Genomic DNA, 23,394 nt, shown 5'->3' with positions numbered 1-23,394 from the left:
CGAGGCGGAAGTGTGCCTAGAGCGGCAAGGTTCCACTGCAGCTACGAGTCTGAACGGACTGCAACACTGGGATGCGCATCTTGACCATCTATGCGGCAAGGCACGGGTAGGTACAGTCTAGATCACGGAAATCACGAGGGTCGTATTATTCGACCCAAGACGAACGTTGAAAGCCGTGTAGTGCGGGCAACAAGTCCGACGATAACAGAGACGGAGCTTGAAGGATGTCACTATGGTTTATCTTGTAAATAACTATATAAAATGTCATGACTCGCGGTGTGGCGAGATTCCCCCCTCTGGAACAGGATTTTCTACATTCGACTTGTCTGAATCGCCAAAGAGAAAGCGCCATGCTCCTTGTATAATCCTGGAGTTGCCATTCTAGCCAGTCTAAAGAAACCCCGTACACCTAAGTTGACGAAAACAGCTGTGTCTCAAGGAAAGCCGCGAAACGACAAGGAAAGGAGCAGTTTGTTAGACCTCCTCCGCAACGCCTGAGCCAGCCTCTCGTGCGAAAGCCACGCGTTTGCGCTCACCGTGCCCTCAGCCATGGCGATCAGATTGCCGAGCCTTGTCACGCGGGACTTGATCAGGCTGATGACCAATTCCAGCTCGTCGTCGTCGTCGATCTGCCAAGCGCCTACCCGAGGCTGCTGGACCTGAGGTGAGCGGGACAGGGGTGGCAGCCCTAGCTCTGCGCGTGATGCTGCCGTGGCGTTGACGTCTGCGGCAACCGCAGCCGCAGCTGCAGCGGTGGTGTTGGAACTGACCCTGTTTGCGTCATCGGTCCTGCTGCAAACGAAGCGCTCGACCGCCTCCAGGCTGGTCAGGATGCGATCGCACATGGTGATCATCAGCATGACAAAATCTGGCCGGGACCAGCAGGTGCCACACCCGAGCAGGGACTCGAAGCGGGCGAGCATCGTCTTCTGGCGCTGCAGGATCGTTTGCTGGGTCATAAGAGGCGTTGTATTGCATGTTGCCGAGCCAGACAATGTGCCTGGCCGTGACCCTGACCCTGACCCTGACGAGGACGAAAGCGACGAGCATGGAGAGTCTGCCGACGCGGAGTTCGGACTTGGTGCCGGCGACATGCCGGCGACGGGATCGCCCCAGACGAGCTGGACCTGCAAGGCCTCGTAGATTCTCACGGCTGTCATCATGCAGGAACACGATGAATATGTAGAGGTAGAGGTGGAGGTGGCATCCAAGTCTGGCAATGGCGAGAAATGAGTCCCAGGCTGGGCCTCGGATGTGACTTTGTTGTCGTGCGCATTGGGAATCATCGTAGTCATGATGCGCGAGTCCTCCATCAGGAATTCCATCTGGTCAACAGAAAACTCGGACAGGCTGTTTGCTGACGGCGAAGTTTGGCTGGATTTGTTGACATCGTGCTCGCCTCTGTCTCCTTGAGATGTTGACGTTTCGCCGGCAGCACCACCACCGAGGCCTGCCTCCAGTTTCGCGGCAGCCGTGGGCGTGGGGTCGGTCACACTGCCGTAAAAGTCCCAGGCGGCGGGGTCGAGGTCCGGAAAGACGGCCGGGACCTGCCCAGGGGAGTCAGGAAAGAGTATGCCCATGAAATACAATTGTTGTGCGTCTTCCACGCCCGTGTCTGGCGCAGGTGTTGCGACGCTCTTGTCCCGAAGTGAGGACTGCGATACTGGTGAGCCCCTCACTTGGTCTTCAGAGGAGGATGACGACGTCGACAACGGCGATGATTGTCTCGTCGCCTGTACTCGAGACCGCCGTTTGAGTGTCCCAGCCTGGTTCGACTGCTTGTGCTGGTTGGCGACTGTGTTGTCGTCGCTCCGGGACTTTGAATCACCGCTAGCAACGCTGGACGCGTGCCGTCGCGGCCTCGAGACGACCGAGTACTCGCATTTTCGGTTCTTGGCGACGCACAGCATACAGCCGTTCTTGCCGCTCACGCACTTGGACTAAAGGCAACGCAACGTCAGTCAGTCCCATGGCTGCCAAGTGAAAGGGCTTTGACGGGAGCGTTTAGCAAGACTCCAACTAGACAATGACGAATGGCTGCGCTTTACCCACCTTCTGTGTGCGACATCTCTCGCAGGCCGTCCGCATTGACGTCCTGTCCTTGTCAAAGGGCGGGACAATCTCCACGTTGAGGAGTCGGTCTCCATCACCAAACGTTTGCCGTAGAGTACTAAACATGGTTCCAAGGTTTCCGGGATATCTAGTGCCTAGCGAACAACCAGACCTGCAGTGCATATAGTAGCGAGTTAATTAGAGGCAGTTAGGACAGCTCCATAAGTTCATACCCAAGGATGGTGACAAACTGTTTTTTCCACCCCCACCCCTCCCCCCATGGCGGTCTCTCCAATACACCATTCCCAACTTTGGACTCCAAGACAAGCCAGGTTGCCCGATCAGTTGTCGTCAGGACCTGATGACTGATAGTCTCACGCCTTGCTGATGACTCCTCATGTCATCCATGCTTGCGCCACTCAGCTGACCACAGAAAGTGCCCATTCAGGTAGTAACACCACCGACTATTGCTACCCTGACCACGTTCCTGTCTGCTGCGGTACCCACATCCCGCATCCCGGCCACATGTCACCCTGACCTTCTGAAGGTTCCCTGCATGTCAGACTAACCGAACCCCCAATTCCACACAGATCGATCGAAATGCCCCGTGTTCGAACCTGGTGAAATGTTGGGGGGGTTGTCTGCCCCGGGGCAAGAACGCGGTGGTCTGTCTACAATACCTGTCTTACATTATGGTACTTAGTATAGGCAAGTACAGCGGAGCTCACTCTGCGAACCGCACCGGGCCTGCTTGGCTTTAACCAACGCAAAGACCTTCAGCACGGCGATAATGAATTAAAGTTCTTGAGAGACTGTGCCCATCAGAATTCTGAGCCTATAAGCCGTATGCATACACGAACGTGTGCCGAATGTGGCTAGGGCAGGCAGGGTCTGGGGCAGCGGGTGTGGACACTTGAGCAGGGGGATCCCTCGTAAGGGACGGCCCCAGCCGCCCGGCAGGCTATACGCGGCGCCTCGCGGGGGGTGGGGGTGACGATCCGAAGACACGACCCCACGACGTGCCGACCTGACTCAGTCTTCACCGAGTCTGGCCCTGGGATGACACGATCGCATGTCAAGCCTGCATCCACCATTCGTCCAACTGGCTGGCCCGACGTTATCCGACCCATCTTACAGCCAAGCGAATTGGCATGCGACATGACGGGCCTCCAAACTCGTGGCTATTCCCTTGATTGGGCGATGACGGCTTGCAGCATTCTCGGCAGGGCCGTTATCCACTGCGACTGCACCGCAGGTTCGCCAAGTTCTGTAGGCGGGCGTGGGCCAAGTGTTCTTTTTAGATAAGAAAACGCCCGGCAGGCCCTGCTGTATCGTGGTCTGCGCTGGTGACGAAGCAAGCTTGTTGGTCGTTCGAGGCCCGCCTCCGCGGTCTGCCTTGAGCCCTACGCTTCATCCCACATCAGCCTGCGGAGTCTCTCCATGGGTAACGATCCCGGCGCTAGGACCTCATGCGTTCGTGGTGGTCAGCTAGTGGTCAGTAAGACACACCGGTACGGCAGGGAGATGGTCAAGACGCAACAAGATGGCTAGATGGTGTTATGTACTATGAGCGACGAGAATAGATTTCACGGTGGCCCTGTTTGTCTGCGATAATCTGCCAGTGAATTGATGGCGAATGGACTAAACAGATGGACAGCAATGTTTCGGAGACAACCTCTGGCGGAAAGTCCCAGATGGTCGCGGGAGTTCGTCCCATGATTCCTTGACTCTGAGCATGTGCTAAAAATAGGCCACGATTCCAGCCTCCATTACTTTCGAAGAGAAAAAGATGACCCTGGCTGAGACCACCTTACCCGAACCCCAACCAAGTTGAAGCCAGAGCGGAGATATCGCCGGGAAGCACTAGGCACAGGTGGGGAATGGCTAAGAAGATGCAATATTCTAAACATATGCCTCGCGGATCCGGAGCATATCTCCAGGAGCCCCCCTTAAGCCCGCCAAGGAAATGTGGGACGGACCCCCTACGAGCTAGCTCAAGGAACCCCCACTACTGTAGCTAGAACTTCCATGCTTTGTGCAGTTCCCGTGGTCACCCCTGAGTAATAGCCAACACGCCACCCCTCTCTCCTCTCCCACCCCACAGTCACTTCACCGGAGGCGACTCGGGCTGAGGGAATCACGTCAGCAATCCGGAAGGGGGGTCGCTGACTATCGCCACGTACTGCTACGGCCTTCTTGTCCGGGATGGACCGGACCGGACCCAAGCTCAAATGGGAAAGGCGAGGCCCAGGACGGCGCGTCGGCGGCGGCGCGTCACGCATGGCCGCGTGTGAAGTTCCTGCTGACGTCACGGATTCTTGTCCGTGGGCGGCGTCCTTCCTTATCCAGACTCCAGGGCTGCAGGCCATTTTGGCACATGTCACGGCTTTGAGATATAACAAAGGCCTTCATCGTACGATGTTTGCCAGTCCTCTACTTTAAGAGGCATCCATGAGCTTGATTACTCATTCGATATAGAAACAATCAAATCCTGAACAAGGCATCATGGTCCAACTCGACGGTGGTTTCAAGTCCGAGATGATGAACGGGAAGGGGATCTATGACGACGCAAAACATGAGCAAGTTGAGGATCAAGCAAAGGTGGAGGTCCTCACCCTTCCCGACCTCTTTTGCTCACTCATGTCGGTCCCGGCGCGCCAAAATGCCAACTATGCCAGCGTCAAAGCCGACGCTGACGAATGGATCGCCTCGTAAGTAATCCCTCAGGGGGGGCCGGCGCGCCAAGAAAGATTGCATAGGCCCCAAGCCTCAAGCCTCAAACGTCAAACCTCCCTAAACCCTTTCAAAGGGCCAAAACCTGACTAATGATGGGGTGATCGTCCAGCGTGATCAAAGCCGATGCAAAGTGGGCCAGCAGGAACAAGCGCGTCGACTTCACCTTCCTCGCGAGCATCTGGGCGCCCGACTGCAGCGCCTTTGCCCTGCGCACGTCGAGCGACTGGAACTCGTGGGCCTTTCTCTTCGACGACCAGTTCGACGAGGGCCACCTGGCGAACGACCTGGAAGCGGCCGTGGCCGAGATTGCCAGGACACGCGAGATCATGGAGGGCACCGCGCCGCGGTACAGCGCCGACACAGAACACCCTATCCGCTATGCGTTCCAGACATTGTGCGACCGCGTCAAGCAGAGCCCCGACGGCTTCTTCAGGGGCAAGCCCTCGTCAGAGCGCTTCCAGAAGCGCTGGAGGTGGGCACACGAGCTCTACTTCGAGGGCCTGGTCGCGCAGGTCCGGACCAACGTCGAAGGGCGGTCCTACACGCGCGGAGCCGAGGAGTACCTGGAGATGCGCCGGGGCTCGCTCGGCGCATACCCGGCGCTCGTCCTCAACGAGTGGTGCGCCGGGATCGACCTGCCCACCGAGGTGGCGGACCACCCGTCCGTGTTCGAGATCATGGTCATCATCAGCGACCAGATCCTGCTGGTCAACGACATCCTCTCGTACGAGAAGGACCTCCGCCTCGGTGTGGACCACAACATGGTCCGCCTGCTCAAGGCCAAGGGGCTCTCGACCCAGCAGGCCATCAACGAGGTCGGCGTCATGATCAACGACTGCTACCGGCGCTACTACCGCGCGCTGTCGGAGCTCCCCTGCTTCGGCGAGGAGGCGGACCGCGCGGTCCTCGGCTTCCTCGACGTCGAGAGGAACCATGCCCTCGGCAGCTTGCTCTGGAGCTACGAGACGGGCCGGTACTTCAAGAGCAAGGAGGACGGTGCTCGGGTTAGGAAGACGCGGCAGTTGTTAATACCAAAGGAGTTGGCGGTGTTGTGAGTGAATCGAGATGCAGTGATAGATCGCAGACCCAGATTGTGGAGTGGAAGCCAGATTGAGGGTGACTCATTGAGCATATGCTATAATGACTGCTCACAGGGAGTCCGAACAAGAGGAGACTCGGCAGAGCTGGAAGATTATGCTATTTCGAATTCAATTGTCTTGTAATGATGTTGACGCTGCCATGCATAAGCCATATTGTCTTACGTTCACCAGCAGATAAAGGGATTGTAAAGACGAGGCATTATAATGAATTGTGTGCATGGATCTTGTAAATATGAGCAAATCAAATGCTGCCTGGAAAGGCCGACGGAGGCTGAATGCGAACAGTATTGGGAAAAGGCCAAGTTGAATCATGTTCAAACAAAGAGATTTGAATGTACCAACACGGGGAATCATGTAGAGTACTCATTAAGCCAAAAGTGGATAACTCAAGGAGTGTGGTGAGGTGGAAGCAGATTATGCATTAATTACCCCACGACCAGGTGAGTGGTCTGGAGTGGGGTGGGCGGTTGTCAGTAGTGGTAGATACTGACCCCAGGAGTAGCAAAGGGCAGGTCGTCTCGGTGTGTACAAAGTCGATTCCACAAAGGAGAAGAACGTATGTCGACTGACCAACATGGTGCACAGAACCGCAGCATATGATGTAGAGTCGCCTGCTAAATGGTCGCCTTCACGTAAGTCCTCCGAACGAGGATATCACAGACGAACTACATGTGGGCACCGGCACAAGATGATCGAATGAGGGATGTGGGCGGCGTTGGCATCTATTCCTGCCATGCGTCATGATGGCAATGACAAGCAAAGCAGGGGGGAGGGGAGAGCATCTCTATTATTAAGTGGGGTCAAATAGTCGGTCGCGAGAGCTGCGCATAATGCTCTATGCTATGTAGATGTTCAGGCACAACAAGACTTCTTGTGTTTACCCTTGCCGGCCTCGGCTTGCGGCTCAGAAGCAGCCTCCAAAGTAGCCGACACGTCAGCGTTCTTCTTGTCCTTGCCCTTGACGCTCCGCCATTCGATAGTGAATCCGAAGATGACGCTGACCGCTGCTATAACGGCTGGGATGAGCATGACGCGATTGAGAGCATTGTTGTATGCGAGCCTCACGCCATCCAAATACTCCGCCGGAATCGACGACTGTACGGCGGTAGCACCCGTGCCCAGGACGATGGCTGGATTCAGCCCGGGCGTATACTCGATGATGTTCTGCTGGAGCTTGTTGGTAAAGACGCTCTGGGCGACGCTGTTGAATATCGCTCCCGAGATCGTCTGCACAAACACCAGCAGCGTCGTGCCCGTGGGGACATCGATGAGCGCGAGCACATTCTGGACAGCCACGATGGGCTGTTGCGTGCCCAGACCGAGACCGAAACCCGCCAGGGCCTGGTATCCGATCCAGCGGCCGCTCTCGGTATCAGGGCTGAAGGTGGTAATCAGCCCGAACCCGACGCTCGACAACGCCGCCCCGGCGACCATGAGGGGCGCGTACTGGCCCCATACAGTGGTCAGAGCACCGCCGAAGATTGAACCGACCGTCACGCCGAGGATGAGGGCCAGGTTATCGATGCCGGATTGGACGGCTGAGGCGCCCTTGACGACCTGGAACCAGATCGGGAGGTAATAAATTGCGACGAACAACACGGCACCGCAGCACATGCTGAACAGGCAAGCGCTCCAGACTGATCGTGGGCGAATGATGCGTCCGGGAACAGTCGCGCGCTCGCCTTGGAAGTACTGGAGAAGGATCCAGGTGATGAGGAGGACCGAGAAGAGGACGAGGAGGGCAATGATGCGGCCGTCGGACCATGCCTGTGAGCCGGTTAGTGGGAGCCCAAGAGTAAGGTTGCCGTCAGAGCTTGATGACTTACATAGGTTGTACCACCCCACTGCAAGGCCAGCAGGAGACAAATGACATCAGGTATCAAAACCGCAGTCCCTATCGGGTCGAACGACATGATCCTATCCTTCCACCCCTTGGCGGCATCAATTTTTCGGGCGGGCTCCGGGAAAAAGATGGCAATGACACCCAGAGCAAGACCGCCAATGGGCAGATTGATGTAGAAGCACCAACGCCAGGTGACCCCTTACCACGTGGTAAACATATTTGTTAGTTTGCCATTATAGCCAGCTCGGCGGATATGGGAGTACCAACCGTCAGTAAAGGCCCCTCCAAGCAGCGGACCGGCGACACTGGAGATCCCGTAGACGCCTCCTATCAGACCAGTGTAAAGAGGGCGCCGGCGAAGCGGTGCGGAGTGGGCTAGGATAATCAACGAGCCCGAGAAGACGCCTGCGGCGCCCACGCCAGCGATGGCACGGCCCACAATGAGCATCTGCGAGGATGTCGCCGCGCCACAGAGGACGCTGCCGACCTCGAAGATGAAGATGGCGGCTAGGTACACAAGTTTGATGGGCAGGAAAGAATAGAACTTTCCGTAGACCAGTTGAAGAGAGGCCGTGGTCAGGAGGTAGGCTGGAGAAGATGACTCAGGTCAGTCTGGGCTGGAGTGTACTAAGGGCTGCATTTGCAATAGACGAGAGAGAGGAATACGGAATACGGACCGCTTCCGTACCATCCTATATCACCAAGACTGTTGAACTCATCTGTGATCTTAGGTATGGCAGTGGAGATGATACTGTTGTCCAGAGACATGAGAAAGACCGCGAGACAGAGCGCGAGCATGACAAGGCCCAGGCGCATGCCACTGGGATACTTGGACTCGTCCTCCGGCTCTTCTTTCGTAGTGGATTCGGCCTTGTCGCTCGAGCTGGCTTCTGGCTTCGTTTCGCCGGCGGAGCTCAGCTCGACATTGTTCTGGTTGCGCGATCCATCCAGCTCACTGGACTTCTCTTGGCTCACGGCTTGGTCCATGTTGTGAGACTGGAGGCCAAAGCCGGAGACGGCGATGATTTTCTGTGTGGACACGAAATGGGAGAACAGAAGAGCAAATGAGAGTTGGTTGACGTGCTGCAGCGACTGAGCAGCCCAAAGCTATTATGTTGGCAGATATCGAGAAGGAGCTTATATATCGGCCACTTGGAAGGAATCTGGAGAATGCAGGAAGTGAAGGCCATATGTTGATCGATTATCTGAGTCGCAAGGCAAGCGGTGACGGATTCCGCTGTGGCGGGTGCTTGGATGCGAGCATAATTACCGTGAAGCGGCCCCGTCCTGCCCCGCCGAGGCAGTCGCATCTTTCGGGTTATTTGGCAGCCCCCAACTGCACGTGAACAAGCACCAGAAGTTTCGTGAGGGTGCCTACCTGGATGGATCGCCGGAGGCTTTCCAGATGTTGTGATGGCCTGGCGGGGTCCGGACGGGAGACGTGAACCCTGCACAAAGCACTGTTAAACCCACCCTACCGTGGGCTAGAGACTTGTTCTAGGGTGATGCGCACAATAGGCAACCTGCGGCTCTGCTGATGTGAGATGCAGGTGTTGCATGGGGTTTTGTGTGTGTGGGTGGAGGACGGAGCCGCGCGGACTATGGGAAAGATGCGGACTCCGTCCTGGCCCCACTTGAACGGGACCCCTGCATCGACGGGCCCGTCCGTCCACGACTTCAGAGTCCCCAAGGGTCGTGATTAGTCACCCTGGCATGTCCCGCCGACCAACAACTCACTACACTCCCGGGGCCGTTGTCCTCCTCCGTTCCGTCATCACCACCCACTCACGACGTTGATAGGTACCTAGGTAATTGTAGGTAGGCACCCAATGCCCAAACGCTCGAGACACTGCCCAGTTCAGGCAGACCATCCTCCTCATCCCGGCAACTGCGCTGCCGGAACCGAGCTTCCGCTTGTACCTACGGACGCCATCTGACAGGCCCAGACCTCGGGTACCACGCGAAACACACACACACACACACACACACACACAGATTTCTCGTCCCCCGGACGTCTGTTCAACGTTGAATCTCCCAAAATCCCCATGGAGCCGCTACCGCCCGTGCCAGGGCCCGCGCCCGGCCCCACGCCGTCAAGTAACGCCGCCACTACAGTCCGGTCTGCCTCTACCCCGTCAGCATCATCATCATCATCATCCGCACCTTCACGACGGATTTTGTCCTGCGTATGTCAATCCGGAATCTTGTCACTTTTGTCTCCTTGATCCTCGCTCGCCCAATCTGGCTCTGCCCGTCCAGAAGCAAGGCAATACTGACTTCGGATCCTGCAGACGAGATGCCAGTACCGCAAGATCCGCTGTCCCCGAACTTTCCCTTGTGCGCCTTGCATACAGGTCAGTCCATTGCCTACCTCATCACCCCTGTCTTCGGTGGTGGGATGCCCATACACCTGTATTACCATATCATTCTAACCCTGCGATGGTCTTCGATCAGGCCGGAGCCCAGTGTGTCCAAGCGGCACGGGCACCAACCCGGCCGCGTCAATCACATCAACATGAGCTGAAGAGACACCTGGACCGCTGCGAGCAGCTCCTTCAAGAGGTTGCCGGCTCGAGACGTGGTGTCGAAGAACGCCCGTCCTCCTCGTCCAGCTCAGTATCTCCCGTCCCCGAGCCTATTACGCCACTGGCACAACACGGTTCCAGTGTCAAGGACGTGGAGGACGTGTTGTCGCGATGGACGCCTTTCCGGCGGCCCGACGGCAAGTTGGTAGAGCATGCCGATGGCACTGTTTCCTTTATGGAAGACGGCTATCTACAGTCAGTACATGAAGAGGTGAGCAAAGCTGCCTCGTGTTGTCATCGCCGACGGCCCTCCAGCCAGACCAAACATCTGGCGACGGAAAAGGAAACAACAGCCAAGCTCTGACACTTACCCACACTAGGTACGCGCAATGCGCGAGATCCTCGACAATGACAGCACGATTCTCGGAGTTGCGTCCGTAGGCGCAAGTCATACCTACAGCCCCGTTTCCACCAACACCCCGCCCTCTACAGCTGAGGAGCTTGACACCGACATGGGCCTACTTGGCAATGACGAGATGTCGGGACCCTATCCGACGGCCCACCTCTGGCCCACCAGTGCTCACGTCTTTAGGTTGTGGCAGATTTACATCGAGCGCGTGAATCCCCTCAGCAAGGTGATTCACGTTCCCTCTCTCCAGCCATATCTCGTCGAGGCATGCGTTGGCATGGAGAACATACCGCAGAACATCCAAGGCCTGCTGTTTGCCATCTTTCTAATGGCCATCATCGCCATGAGAGAGGAGGAGACGCAGGAGTACTTGGGCATGCCTCGGGACCAGGCGTTCGCTCGCTTTTCGTCCGGCACTAGACGGGCATTGAGAAATCAGGACTTCTTTTGCAGGAACGACTTGGTCATTGTTCAGACTCTGGCCGTATACACGGTAGATCATCCCGACACCCCTTGCCATGCGTATCCTGACAAACCCTCTTCTGACCTCCTCACCCAGATGTCTCTCTACGACCGACCACGAAGTCAGCGTCCAGCAGCCTGGATCCTCAGCGGTGTAGCTCTGCGCATCGGGCAGCGGATGGGGCTACACCAAGACGGCGAGCGTTTAGGCCTGAGCCCGTTCGAGACAGAGATGCGGCGGCGGCTCTGGTGGCAGCTCGTGCTGCAAGATGCCCATTTCGCGCTGGGCGCCGGCCTAGGGCACTCGATGCTCCCTCGCGACTCCAACACGCTCGGGCCGCGGAACCTCAACGACGCAGACATATATCCCGCCGCCACAGAGCCATTCCCGGACCGAGACGGCCCCACGGAGATGGTCCTCTGCAGCATCATGTACAAGACGGCACGCTTCATGACCCGCACACCAGGTCTAGAGATGGGCATGACCGTCGGCCCTGCAGCAACAACAACAACAAAAGGGCTCGAGTCCGCCACGATGAGCCACAGCGGGGACATGAACAGCTGTGCCCAGACCAACAGCGCCGGCGACAAAGACCACAAGCCCTCGGCCGACCAGCAACACATGAGCTACTACAGCGCCCTCCTCGACGAGCTCGAACGAGACATGGCGCACATCCGGGAGAAGCAGTTGAACCCAAGCAGCAGTCCCACCCACCGCATGGCCGCCGTGCTCATCGACTGTCTCCTGAAGCACCTCATCGACACCTTTCGGCCGCCTCCCCTCCCACACACCCCAGCCGGCCACAGCGACACGAGTGACGACGCCTCACCCAGCGGCGGCGGCGGCGGCGGTGGTGGCGGCTCCCGCTACTTCCTGCCCGGCCGCTCGGGCCCATTCAACGCCGGCGCCGGCGACTGCTCGCCTGACGGCATCTTCCGCACTGCCGTCGGCGAGATCGAGATGCAGAACAAGATCACGGCCGTCTCGGCGGACACGGGCTTTGCGTGGTTCTCGCGGCTCGACTTCCGCGTCAACTTTGAGTCGACGCTGTACGTCGCCCGGCAGCTCCGGAAGCGGACGAGGCCGACCCCGCTGGTCGGCGAGGCGTGGCGGCAGATCGAGGACATGTACGGGATCCAGGAGGGCCTGTATGACTTGTCGAGCAATGCGCATCGCGCGCTGGCGAAGTCCGTCCTTGAGGCGTGGAGGTGTCGCGAGGTTGTTGTTGTTGAGGGGGGTCCAGGTCCTGTCGCTGATCCGCCCTACATTGAGCGGTTGATGCAGGACCTGTACGCGATTGGGGATGTTGACTTCCTGGGGCAAGGTATGACGGACTCGATCTCAGCATCGAGTGACTTGATGACGACGGAAACCATGGCCCTGCCAGAAGCGGCTGCGTACCAGCAGCACCAGTATGACAACCTCTTCTCGGCGACGGAGTCTACGCCGGGAACCATGGTTATGGACGGCATGGATGGGTTCACGAGTGGCTGCGGGATGCCCAACCAGCAAATGGGACAATTTGGGCAGTCCATCCTGGGGTTCGGCATGTTTCCGGCCCCAGAGTGGCCGTGAGGTAGTGAAAGGCAACCCGCTTCCGAGGCTATCTTTGGGGAGAGGAGACATGGGACGAGAGCACTTCAGCTGAAGGGTATGGGGCATCTCGTGCGAGAGGTAATGGTGCGCTACCTGGGATGCGCTGATGAGTGAGTACGATGCTTGCGGAAATAAGGCGGGTTGACACAACGCAGCAGGGCTCCTGGTGTTCGTAATGCATTGAATAGAAATAGACCGGTATGCTCTGGCCTCACCCCGGTAGCCGTCAAGGCTGGAGGAAGCTTGTTGCCAGCGAGCCTATTCCCAGTTGAGTAATACTAAAGTATACTAAGGCTGTGACACAGTGGCCGAAGGAGTCACCAGTCGAAGGCTAGCCTCGGCATGTGGGCTATGAAGACCTGCCTACTAGGGGTGGAGCACTCGTTCGGATTCCTCGCCCTCGCCCTCGCATCCGAGCTGAGATTCGAGATTTCATGACCACCTTTGCTATGCCAGCACCGATAGTAGGGTTCTTTTCAAGGAACAGATCATCCAGGGCCCCGCCTCCCAGTTTGAGCAGATTCGAGTGACATCGGTGAAGCATGAGTTATGACGGTTGGTGCTCTGTGTTGTCATCTGGACACAGCTTCAGCTTGTAGCACAAGTGCGCTCGGAGCGATCACCTCCCGTAACACTACTCATTCGCCAACTGCGAAGAGTTCATCCAGAGTGACAGACCTCTGAAGAAGCTTTGTTTACAGAATTGACCTTCCTATTTTCCCCCTAAAGCTGCACATCGGCGCGCTGCGTGCGAAGAAGCTCTCTGAGTTGACTAAGCGCTTCGAGAACCGTGGCTTGACGGATCTGTTCCCGATCACCTGGAAAGTTGAATGGACCAAGAGCCCAAGTCTGGTGTTGCGAGGCGATGCCAATAAACACAGTCCCAACCGCCTTGCCATCCTGCAAATCGGGACCAGCGACACCTGTGGTGCTGACACCCCAAGATGTGGGCTGCGCGGTGTCCGTGGTCGCAATTTTGCGTGCACCAATGGCCATTTGTCTCGCGACTTCACCATGAATCACTCCTTCCCGGTCAATTAGGCTGCCATCGACATTGAGGAGTCGTCGCTTGAGGTCCGTTGCATAGGATACGACGCCGCCGCGGAAGACTGAGCTCGCGCCGCCGACCGAGGTGATGGCAGCCATGACACTGCCTGCCGTGAGCGACTCGGCCACTGCCACTGTCTGACCGGCTTGTTTGAGCAGAAAGATGATGTCGGCCACTACGTCACGAAGAGTCTCCGATGTTCGATTCGCGTATGCTTCATTGGTCGCCATCTTAGTCAAGACTGAGTTGGTTGACAACTGTGTATTGGTGCTTTCTGACATGGCAGACGGTTTGGGTCGAATTGAGAAGCTTCGCAGCAACACGAGAGATTTCTGAGGTTATATTCTTGCTCGGTTGACTGGTCGGCTATAGTGTAGGCTTTGTAGTAAGAGGCGTCGCGGAAGAACGCCCAGGTCTCGAGAAAGTCTGGCCATGTCTGGGCTATGGTGGGCCGAAGCAGATCGGTGTCGTGGGGGCTTCATGGAGGCTGCCACCCAAATCTACCAAATGGATGGAAGGAAGTGACGGCCTCGGGGGGCTGTACGTGTGGCAACGACCCAGTTCGGGCCGACGCGGAACAGCTCACCGGGGGCAGTCACCGAGTTCCCTCGCCCTATCGGTTGGCGTACCCGCATGCTTCGTACCTGCCTCCAACCAGATGCTTATTCCTGGAAATCAGCCCACTGGGCCCGCTTGTCGTCTGACGGCGCCTTGTTGGGCCTGTATGCGCCAGTCCAGATGTCGTCCGAGATATTCGTGCAAGTGGAGTTGGGTATGACTCAGGGAGGCTGTCTGTATCTGGCGGTCATGGTAGCTGACCAACACTGCCATGATGCTGGGCGAATCCCGGACGAAATAGTCATTGTCTAGGACTTTTGACGTCTTTTCGGAATATAATAGTACAAGCGGTGATACACTGGCACAAAGACCGGTGACGTAATTCCTACCTCATACATATAGCCGACCATAGTAGAGCCGCAGGACGGAGATTCCAAAAGAGGTGTGGAAACACAACACCAAAAGGCACGGTTCGCGAAAACACGTCGAAGCGGTGCGATATTTCTATCGAAGCCATGCGGAAAAAATGCAAGAAGTGGCTAGTCCACAATCTTGTGTGCAGAGGAGATGATCTCCCAAGGATGCCTAGCTCTCAGGCAAGTCCTGTCGGAAGATGAAAGCTACACAGGTATGGTCCAACCGTCTAGACGTACCTAGGTATTTGATTGAGGCGATACGTTGGGAATATACAGATCTGGAGGTCTGGGGCCCTTGGAGGTCGTCATCATGCCCCTCCAAGGTTGATTTTTGATTTTGCTTCGTCTTGAGTCCATGCTACGGTGGCGCAAGTGCGGTGCGGTGCAGGTGCGGGTGTCCAGGGCGACGGCGCAGAACTTGTCGGGTGTACTTGTTGAACAAACGGCCGAAGTCGAAAGGTCGGCCGAGTGTGTCTGTCGCCCGGAAATGGCACGCATCTCTTTCCAACCTGGGGTGGATTGGGGCGAAGCGTGGTGTGTGGTGGTGTTGGACACCAGACACACAAGGAGCTCAAAGGTGGGCACTGCTGAGGAATGCGCCTCTATGGGCAAACAGCACTGCCCCTCCAAACCCGCACCAAGCACGGAGCTGTGCGGCAGGCACCAGCCGGCACAATTTCTGCACACTGCAATCAATCCCCAGCAAACTGCACTGCCGATGGTTTGCTATACCCATCAGCACGATGAGTAATGGCCAGGCATAGACACTCCTCGCGCAAGGCTCTTTCGCTTGCCGGCTGATGTGAAAGTGAGAGGGCTCGCAAACGGCCCTGCCACGTCTTACCAGCCACAACACAGCACATCTCGACAAACAAGAGCACATGACGAGCAAATTCCGCGGCCAGCCCGGGCATGCAAAACAGCAAACCTCAAATCAACGCTGCGCTATACCAAGCATTCCCCGGCGGCATTCTATAAAACAACTATTATGCCGGCCACTGGCTCCAGCCAGGGGTGGGTATTTCCATGCAGCACCACAGAACGACATCTGCCTCAACAGGATTGCCACCATTCAAGCAAACAAAATCAAGCCATGCGCCCTGATAACATGTCATTCTTCTGGATCGCACCCAACGGCGACTTCAGCGATGCGTCAGCCAACGTGGTCGACGTCCAGTACAATGGCAGCACCATCACAATCTACTATCGTCAACAAAAGACCGGGACATCCAGCGGCGCTGATCATATGGCAGAGCTATACACAGTCCTCGACTGCAACACCCTGTCCAAGCAGAGCAGCGACATCTTGAGCGAAGACGACGTGATGATAGCCTGGGATTCAGAATATGCAAATGCAAATGTCACTGCGCAGGCCCCGGAACAGTCATCAACGCAGGATTTTACAGAAGCGCCGCCGCTACAGGCTGACATAAAAGCTGCGGTCGATATGATCTTCAGGGAATGTGATGGTGATACTCGCTGGCTGGGTGGGCAGCTTGTTGTGCGGTCTGCCAAGGTCAAGCACAGCGCGAGGCTTACGCCCAACCAGAGTTCATGTAAGTCCAATAGCCAGGCACTACGAGTCGTCACACAACTCGAGAGGCACTACTAACCGGCCTTTCCATAGCGGGCCAAAACTGTTCAGGTTTCGTCTTCGGCCCCAGGCACGCTGTAGAGACTCTGGTTGCAGCGATAAATAGAATCGCCGCGTTGAGGCGGACACATCCTAACGCTCTTGCCCTCAAGAACACGGAAATGCTGGTCACCATCTCGAACTGGAGCCTCGGCGAATTTCAGCCCGTCTTCTCCGACATCCTCCCTCAGTCCACAGGTATCGTGGATGCGAGACCGCCTGTCGTCACAGTGATCATCCCGACCGCGAATAAGCAAAAGGTCGCCACGATCAAGTCATACTTCAGCAAACACATCCCTGCATCTACTTTGGTGTACTTCGACATTGTCCCCGTGCAGTCCGATGTCAGCGAGCAGCCATACAACGGCGCCGGCAGTGGTGGCGCGCTGAACCGGATTCGCAACGCAGTCATGCATGTAGCACAAAGCCCGGAACTCATGGAGCTCTATCACGAGAGAAACGCACAAGCCATCTATGTCGCCGCGATTGAGAGCTTCATCCAGACCAAGGACATCGATCGGCCCGCGGACTTTGGCGTTGTTGCATTGTGCAACGTGCTCCAAAACTCATACACGGGCTGTGCGTCAAGAGGTGTCACGATCGATCCAGTGTTCGTGGAGGCTGCCCGGCAGTACGGTTTTGACATGGGCAACGAGGACTACGGCGCTGTGACCGTCGGAACCGTCCTTGCGTCTAGATTTCCCTCCATAGACAAGGCGAACTGGCATGAGGTCGTGGCCGGTGTGTCAAGGTATGACCTGCTGACCGAGGCCATTGAGTCTCTGTCTCTACCCTGAGCACAGTCCAATTTAGCTACAACACAAGTCAGAGAGATACAGGTTGTTCGGTTGATGTAATCCAAGCCTGCTGTCCACAAACTTCAGTATAATGCCTGAGGAACGTTCGTGTGAACAGTTAAAGGGCTAGTAGGCGGTATGTAACCGTCCTGGATAGGTGGCCTTGGGCAGGCAGGACGACCCAATGAGAGCAGGAACGGGCAGCTCTGTATGAAGAGATCAGTGCAGGATTGATCTTCTGGGCATGTAGCAAACAATAGACTGCAGCGCCAACGACAGCTGTCAACACTTTGCTCGAGCTGTCAGGAACACGGTTGCCTCATGGGTTGCCGCCCAGGCGAGTGATTGTAGTGGGCAATGCGCGAATCAGGACGGGGCTGCATGACATATGCACAGCCACATCTTTATGCTTATGCTCAGTTCCGTGTCCGCCTTGGAGCGAATTGGGCAGCCACGAGTGGGCAGAGGCGGGGGGGAGAGGGGGGTGTTGGGCAAGGCACGTTCCAGTCCCGTCCTGCGCTGATCTGACCATGAAGTCGAGGTAACTGGAATAGAGGTCAATTGATTGCGGTGTTCCTCCTGGACATCGCTTTGCTTTCTCGTGCACGAAATTGATAGGTCAGAGTCAAACGTGCCAGTTTCGCTCACTAGCCCACCCCCCTCCATTCCGCACTGCCAAAAGAATATGGACAACGTCCACGAAAGCCCTCTGGCCCCTACAAGTGGTCAAAGAGGCCCTAATGCTCTATACACAAGGCTTTCCACAGAAGCGTTCCGTCTTGTCGTGGTCGAGCAGGGCAGCTGGACCGACCCGATCCAATGTTGGCTACGAACGGTCGCCTTCAACAGCAAACAAGCATACCAGGCCCTGTCTTATGTCTGGGGCACGTCCATCTCGAAGTCACCCATTTCTGTCGACAAACATGCAGTTCGCATCACTGTGAACCTCGAGCTTGCCCTGAAGATGCTCCGCAAGAAAAACAAGGATGTCGTTCTATGGATCGATGCCCTGGTACGTGCTGAGACTCGAGGATCATGCGGACTGCACAAAACCCCAGCCTGGCCAGCCATTAACCACTTGTTGCTCTAGTGTATCAATCAATAGGACATGGTAGAGCGCAGTGCTCAAGTCAGCAGGATGCGCGAGATATTCGAGCAGGCCTCAAGTGTAGTGGCTTATCTGGGTCATCCCTGGACGCATCACGAAAAGCGCCGAGAGCTCGTTTTGAAGCATTTGTCTGGTGGCATCGTCAACTGGCAAGGACTAGAGCAGGAACCAGGACCATTCATAGCCCAAAGCACAGCAACGACGGTATCCAGTCGACCACAAAGCTATCCCCTTCCGGCAAACGTCATCCTCGACTTTATTGCTCAGCTCGGGGCTGGGTCGGACCGCGACCTACTCACTCTTGTGTCAAGCAACCCCGAAGAACTAAACACGGAGCTATTCGAAGGCATTCGCTTGCTTACCACAAGTTCCTGGTGGACTCGCGTGTGGGTCTTACAAGAGATTATCGTTCCCCGCACGGCAATCTTGCTCTACGGCAACGTTTTGTTCACATGGGAAGCACTACGCAAGACTGTCAGCGCCGTAGAAACGAATGTCAACAGAGGGAGGCTGCCCTTGTCGACAGAGTACACAAAGCCGCTTGAACGCTTGATTCAGCTTACGCGCGGGATTGAAGCAAGAAGGAGCTCATGGCGACAACATTCTGGGCCGGCACCGGGGGGTTTGCTCGAGGTCCTCTTAGACGTCGGTGGACGTCGCGCCACAGACAAGCGCGACCATATCTATGCGCTGCTTAGCCTCGTCGGAAGGGCCAGCACTTCTATCGAAGCGGACTATACACGAAGCGTCCCCGAGGTCTACACGAATGCAACCCTACACATTATGTCTAGCGACGGCGGCTCTTTGGAGATACTGCGAGGGGACATGTCATGGAAAGGGGCCCAGTCTCTTCCGTCCTGGGTGCCCGACTTCAGTACGGCCTACGAAGACATCGACACCCGCCGACGAGAAGCTCACACTCGTATATATGAGCGCATCGTCAATCCCTACCAATATATAAGGCAGCGAGGGTCACTTAACTATAGACCGCGAAGCTTCTGCTTCGCCAGGTGGTTCGCCAGCCGAAGAAGAGCAGAAGCTGCAACGGCGCAACCCGAAGCGCCACAATTATCCCCTCACCAGGACTTCCATCTCTGCCTCAAAGAGTGTAGAACGTGGTTCGATGCCAGAAAAAACCCGGACCCGGAACGACTCGCCAGGGGATTGCCGTGGCTCCACTTCCAATCCGATTCAAGCCCATTCCCCCGAAGAATGATCATTTACTTGCGCTCGGGATGCAACAGTTACTTCCAAGACGAGACCAGACGTTCTAATTTGAATCTATCTGGTTCTGAGAATGGCGAGGAGAACTTCGTTGCGGCTGCTCACGTAGAAAACGTGTTCCGGGTCATGCCCGGTATCTATTTGTGCCCCACGGACGACAAGACGGAAGAGGTAGCTCGCACACTACGGGCTATCTTTGACTGGGTGATGGATTGGAGTGATTGGAGTGTTGAAGAAGACATGAAAAGCCTCATGAGGGCCCTCGTCTTTGACATGTTTCCAGGAGACGACTCTGGGTCCCTCGACCATGTCAAGCTGGAATCTGCAGATCAACTCGAGACGGTCCACGGATGGTTCCATACCAGAATCGCTGGCGGATCAAGACCTGAGACATCGGCACCCGGTCAAGAGCTCTACTCGATGCTAGACGAAACATTCCTAATAGGTAGTTCACGGCGCTGCCTGTTTCAGTCGCAGACCGGCACCTATGGGTGGGGTCCGATATCGATGCGGCAATTACTACACGGGCATGAAGAATTGCTACCCGGGCATGACTCTTACACGGGCATGACTTCTATCGCCTCTGATTCGCTCATTTTTTTCCTTCGACCCACAGGTACATCAGTGCAAAGGCGGTGAAGCAAGCTCTCTTAACAAGGCCGTGCTTTCGGTATAGTCAGAACCAACCAGGTCAACCAGGCCTCTAGAACAGGTCTTAGGCGTATATCAAAACAAGGTCTGGTTTTCAATACAGAACACGGCCAATTCCAGCACGCCCTAGAGGGCAGCTATCTATATCTCTATCCTCTAACTACTATAGATGGAAGAACCTCCTCGTCGCTGTAAAGCAGCTCCCACTGACTCCTTCGCCTGCGAATGCTAGATTGCGTCTTCCGTCCGTTGGCACGTACTCCTGTAGTTCTTCCAGCTCCAAGAACAGCTGACCGGCTGCGCGTCTGGCGCTGGGATGAGGCACTGGCCTGGCTACTAGCCTGGCTGCTGGCCTGTTGGCTCGCTTCCAGAGCAAGCCTAGCTAGCGTTGACTTGTTGTGACTTCCTGGTGGTCGACCTCGTCTGCGCCCTGTCGCTTGGCTTGTTGGATTGCTGGCTCGTTGGCCACTCGGCTGGCTGCTTGCCTCAATGGCTAGCCGCGCTGGAACAGCCTGTGTGGTGTTCTTAGGTCTGCCACGGAGAGCAGTGGCGATCTTAGGGTCGAGGATTCGTCGGTATGGATCTCGAGAGGATGGCTCTCGTAGGCGCCACCGAGGATGGACCTCCCATTTGGTGAGAGGCGTGCCACTCACCAGCTTTGAGTAGATTGTGTGGCAGCAGGGGATTCCAAGCTCGGTCGAAACCGAGCAGTCCTCACTGCAATCGCCAATGGGGTCAGGGAACAGATTCTTCCCCGTCGGCATTGCTTTCCTTGCTAGCCGATATTGTTTGTTGATAAGCCCGAGACCCTTCGAAGAGAGTGCTGTCCGGGGTTCGCCTAGATACTCCGAGCTGGACCCTATGTACTCTCGCGCGGTAAGTACCTCGTCCGCTGCGCAGGCGTCGTTGAAATCTCGCTCCTGGTCCTTCATCATGTCCTGCATAGCCTCGATAAGCCGATAGAGATTGCTCATACCATTCAGGAGATAGCTCTTGATGTTGTTGTTGCTTGCTTCTGTCCCAGATGTGACGCGTATGCCGAAGTTGCGATAGTTGCGAATGAAACATCGTGCCCACTGCGCCCTGACAGGCATGTAGGTTCCATGGAGATACCGCAGGATGGCCCGCTGATCGTCAAATTCCCTACAGAGGCTTCCCCACGCCTTCTCGTGAGCCTCCTCTGTCTCCGCAAACAAGACGACCTTCCACATCATGAGAACCCCTCGATGGCTATGAGGGACGACTTCAGCTGTCTGCGCGTTGACCAACTGTCCGTCTTTCGGGCCGAGCTCAGCCTGTGCCTGTGGAGCGTAGTCCTCCCCGTTGCTGCTGTCGGGACTACTACTGCTACATTGGCCCTTGACCCACTTCTGCTTTGACTTGAGCAAGACGTTAGAATTGATGTGGTGGATGCACAGCTGCTGCTGTGCATCAGGGAACTGATCATTCAGGGCGGCCTTCATCTGACCGTCGAAGTCAGTAATGATAACGTCCGGTTGGCGAATAGAGTGCTGCTCTGAGATCTGTCGAATGCTCTCAGAGAGGAACTGGAACCCCTCCCGTCTCTCGTTGTCGATCAGACCGAACGCCGCATTGTAGACAGAACCAAGGCAGGTCTGTCCTGTTGCTTGGAATAATGGAAGCTTGAAGCGGTTGGTGTTGTATGTGTTGTCGAAGCTGATGACCTCAGGAAACCGCTTCCACATCTGGAGGCAGTACGGAAAGGTCCAGACAAGACCGACGAGGCGGTTTGGCTCATCATCCGCCCACTTAACAAGATAGGGAATCTCCATCTCGTCGAACAGCTTGATCAGTGCTGCAGTAGGAGTGTGGCCGCTCAACTTGTCTCGACTGATACGAGACCTGGCGTTATAGATATCCTTTCGTGTAAAAGATGACTCGGGATGCTGCTCCAGGACGATCGCGCGTACGTCACGGGCCCGAATTCCGACCCGACGGCTTGTCGATTCGACTGTTGCCCTGATAGGTGTAGTGAGTCGTCTGTGGGAGGGATGGGCGGATGGTTTGATACTGGCCCGGTGGTTATGCTGGCTATGCTCGGAATTATCGTGGTGTCGTAGAAGCCATCTACCCTCCTCCAGTGCTTCGGCAATGACCATCCATTTACAACCACACTTTCGAGACTTCCGTTGCCGAATACCGGTACTCTCTGAGGGGCGTGGTTCTCCGAATCGATCGCATTGGAAAGAGTACCGGATCTTCCGACCCTTATATGAGTAGGCATTTCGTCGAACAATACCGAAGCCATTAGCCTTCGCGAAAGTATTCACCCACTCGAACAGGACTTCGGCTGACGGCGCTGGGTCGTCTGGGATAGGTGGGTTCGGGATCGGGTCAGGGACAGGCGACAAGGGGTGGTCGGGCGAGGGCGGCGAGGCGATAGGCGGAGAGTGCCTTTCTCGGGGAGGCGAGTATGGCGGAGATGATTCGAATGGAGTTGAACTGAGCGGCGAGTAGCCCCATATCTCGCGCCATTGGCGGACTCGTTCGTATGACCGGACGAGCTCGATGGTAAGTCTTCGATCTGTCCCAATCACCTCGCGCACTAGCCTAAGGGCGGACTGAAACTGGGGTCTTGTTGGAGAGAATTGTTCTTGTGCTGATTGTTGTGGAGAGCAGGCAGGTGGCTGGTCGATTTCCGGGCCTGGTATAGGCATTCTTACTCGTTGCGACCGTCTTCCTCGGGTTGGGAAATCATTCGATAGGTGAATCTCATGATCGAATCGCAGCTCCCATGGTGGCTCGTTCAGCCCACGCGATCCATGGGGGCGTGGAGCGGTCGTGAAGGTCTCTGGGTACGAGGCGAAAGCATTACAGAGTGCCTCGTCGTCTCCCACGCCATAGTGTGGGCCAATGCTCGTCCCTGTGCTATTAGACGAAGGTGGTCTTGAACTCTCAGATTGGTTCTGCCGCTGTCGTTTTCGAGGACGTAATTGATAGCTTCGAAGTCGTTGGTTGCTTGCTGAGCTAGATCGAGAGCCGGGCTGGGACATAATGACGGCCTTGATCGCGACAGGAAGAGTGTCGCACGCACGGATGAGCGCATGGTTAAAGGGGCAGTTGATTTGACTATGAAAGAAGGAAAGAGGGGACCAATTTCAGCACAAAGGAATGACCTGCTTTGTGATGCAGATGCCTTGGAAGATGAGGCTATTGGATATTCCTGATACAGCGTGTGTTTGAGTGTTGGTCTCAGCAGGGGGCCTAACACACC

The 23,394-nt window shown here is 56.2% G+C and overlaps 7 protein-coding genes across 7 annotated transcripts; 4 read left to right on the top strand and 3 right to left on the bottom strand.

Annotated features, from left to right (window-relative positions):
• Positions 1 to 434: 434 nt before the first annotated feature.
• Positions 435 to 2,178, bottom strand: B0I36DRAFT_365164 (uncharacterized protein; the record flags this gene model as incomplete). Its single annotated transcript, XM_046159098.1, has 2 exons — positions 435 to 1,940; positions 2,053 to 2,178. The coding sequence occupies 2 exons, from the start codon at positions 2,176 to 2,178 to the stop codon at positions 435 to 437; spliced, it is 1,632 nt and encodes a 543-aa protein (XP_046010842.1).
• Positions 2,179 to 4,557: 2,379 nt separating this feature from the next.
• B0I36DRAFT_375638 (isoprenoid synthase domain-containing protein) lies at positions 4,558 to 5,843 on the top strand (the record flags this gene model as incomplete). The annotated part of the gene is made up of 2 exons (XM_046160384.1): positions 4,558 to 4,763; positions 4,898 to 5,843. 2 exons carry the CDS (start codon positions 4,558 to 4,560, stop codon positions 5,841 to 5,843), a joined length of 1,152 nt encoding a protein of 383 aa, XP_046010841.1.
• An 817-nt stretch (positions 5,844 to 6,660) lies between these two features.
• Positions 6,661 to 8,900, bottom strand: B0I36DRAFT_423692 (major facilitator superfamily domain-containing protein). Its single transcript, XM_046162259.1, has 4 exons — positions 8,409 to 8,900; positions 7,999 to 8,319; positions 7,715 to 7,929; positions 6,661 to 7,655 (listed from the first exon to the last, which is right to left on the bottom strand). Exons 1-4 carry the CDS (start codon positions 8,716 to 8,718, stop codon positions 6,741 to 6,743), a joined length of 1,761 nt encoding a protein of 586 aa, XP_046010840.1. The 5' UTR covers positions 8,719 to 8,900; the 3' UTR covers positions 6,661 to 6,740.
• Positions 8,901 to 10,170: 1,270 nt separating this feature from the next.
• B0I36DRAFT_365161 (fungal-specific transcription factor domain-containing protein) lies at positions 10,171 to 12,703 on the top strand (the record flags this gene model as incomplete). The annotated part of the gene is made up of 3 exons (XM_046159097.1): positions 10,171 to 10,527; positions 10,637 to 11,158; positions 11,225 to 12,703. The coding sequence occupies 3 exons, from the start codon at positions 10,171 to 10,173 to the stop codon at positions 12,701 to 12,703; spliced, it is 2,358 nt and encodes a 785-aa protein (XP_046010839.1).
• Positions 12,704 to 13,447: 744 nt separating this feature from the next.
• B0I36DRAFT_246292 (uncharacterized protein) lies at positions 13,448 to 14,002 on the bottom strand (the record flags this gene model as incomplete). The annotated part of the gene is made up of 1 exon (XM_046150220.1): positions 13,448 to 14,002. The coding sequence occupies one exon, from the start codon at positions 14,000 to 14,002 to the stop codon at positions 13,448 to 13,450; it is 555 nt and encodes a 184-aa protein (XP_046010838.1).
• Positions 14,003 to 15,781: 1,779 nt separating this feature from the next.
• On the top strand, positions 15,782 to 17,456 carry B0I36DRAFT_146533 (uncharacterized protein). The gene is made up of 2 exons (XM_046148450.1): positions 15,782 to 16,302; positions 16,374 to 17,456. The coding sequence occupies exons 1-2, from the start codon at positions 15,840 to 15,842 to the stop codon at positions 17,174 to 17,176; spliced, it is 1,266 nt and encodes a 421-aa protein (XP_046010837.1). The 5' UTR covers positions 15,782 to 15,839; the 3' UTR covers positions 17,177 to 17,456.
• A 405-nt stretch (positions 17,457 to 17,861) lies between these two features.
• B0I36DRAFT_365158 (uncharacterized protein) lies at positions 17,862 to 18,281 on the top strand (the record flags this gene model as incomplete). The annotated part of the gene is made up of 2 exons (XM_046159096.1): positions 17,862 to 18,188; positions 18,267 to 18,281. 2 exons carry the CDS (start codon positions 17,862 to 17,864, stop codon positions 18,279 to 18,281), a joined length of 342 nt encoding a protein of 113 aa, XP_046010836.1.
• Between the last annotated feature and the right edge of the window lie 5,113 nt (positions 18,282 to 23,394).

Source organism: Microdochium trichocladiopsis (assembly GCF_020744255.1).
Source record: "Microdochium trichocladiopsis strain MPI-CAGE-CH-0230 chromosome Unknown B0I36scaffold_7, whole genome shotgun sequence".
NCBI classification, from domain to species: Eukaryota; Fungi; Ascomycota; class Sordariomycetes; order Xylariales; family Microdochiaceae; genus Microdochium; species Microdochium trichocladiopsis.
The sequence above is the reverse complement of the archived record's forward strand: the minus strand, read 5'-3'. Positions and strand labels throughout refer to the sequence as shown.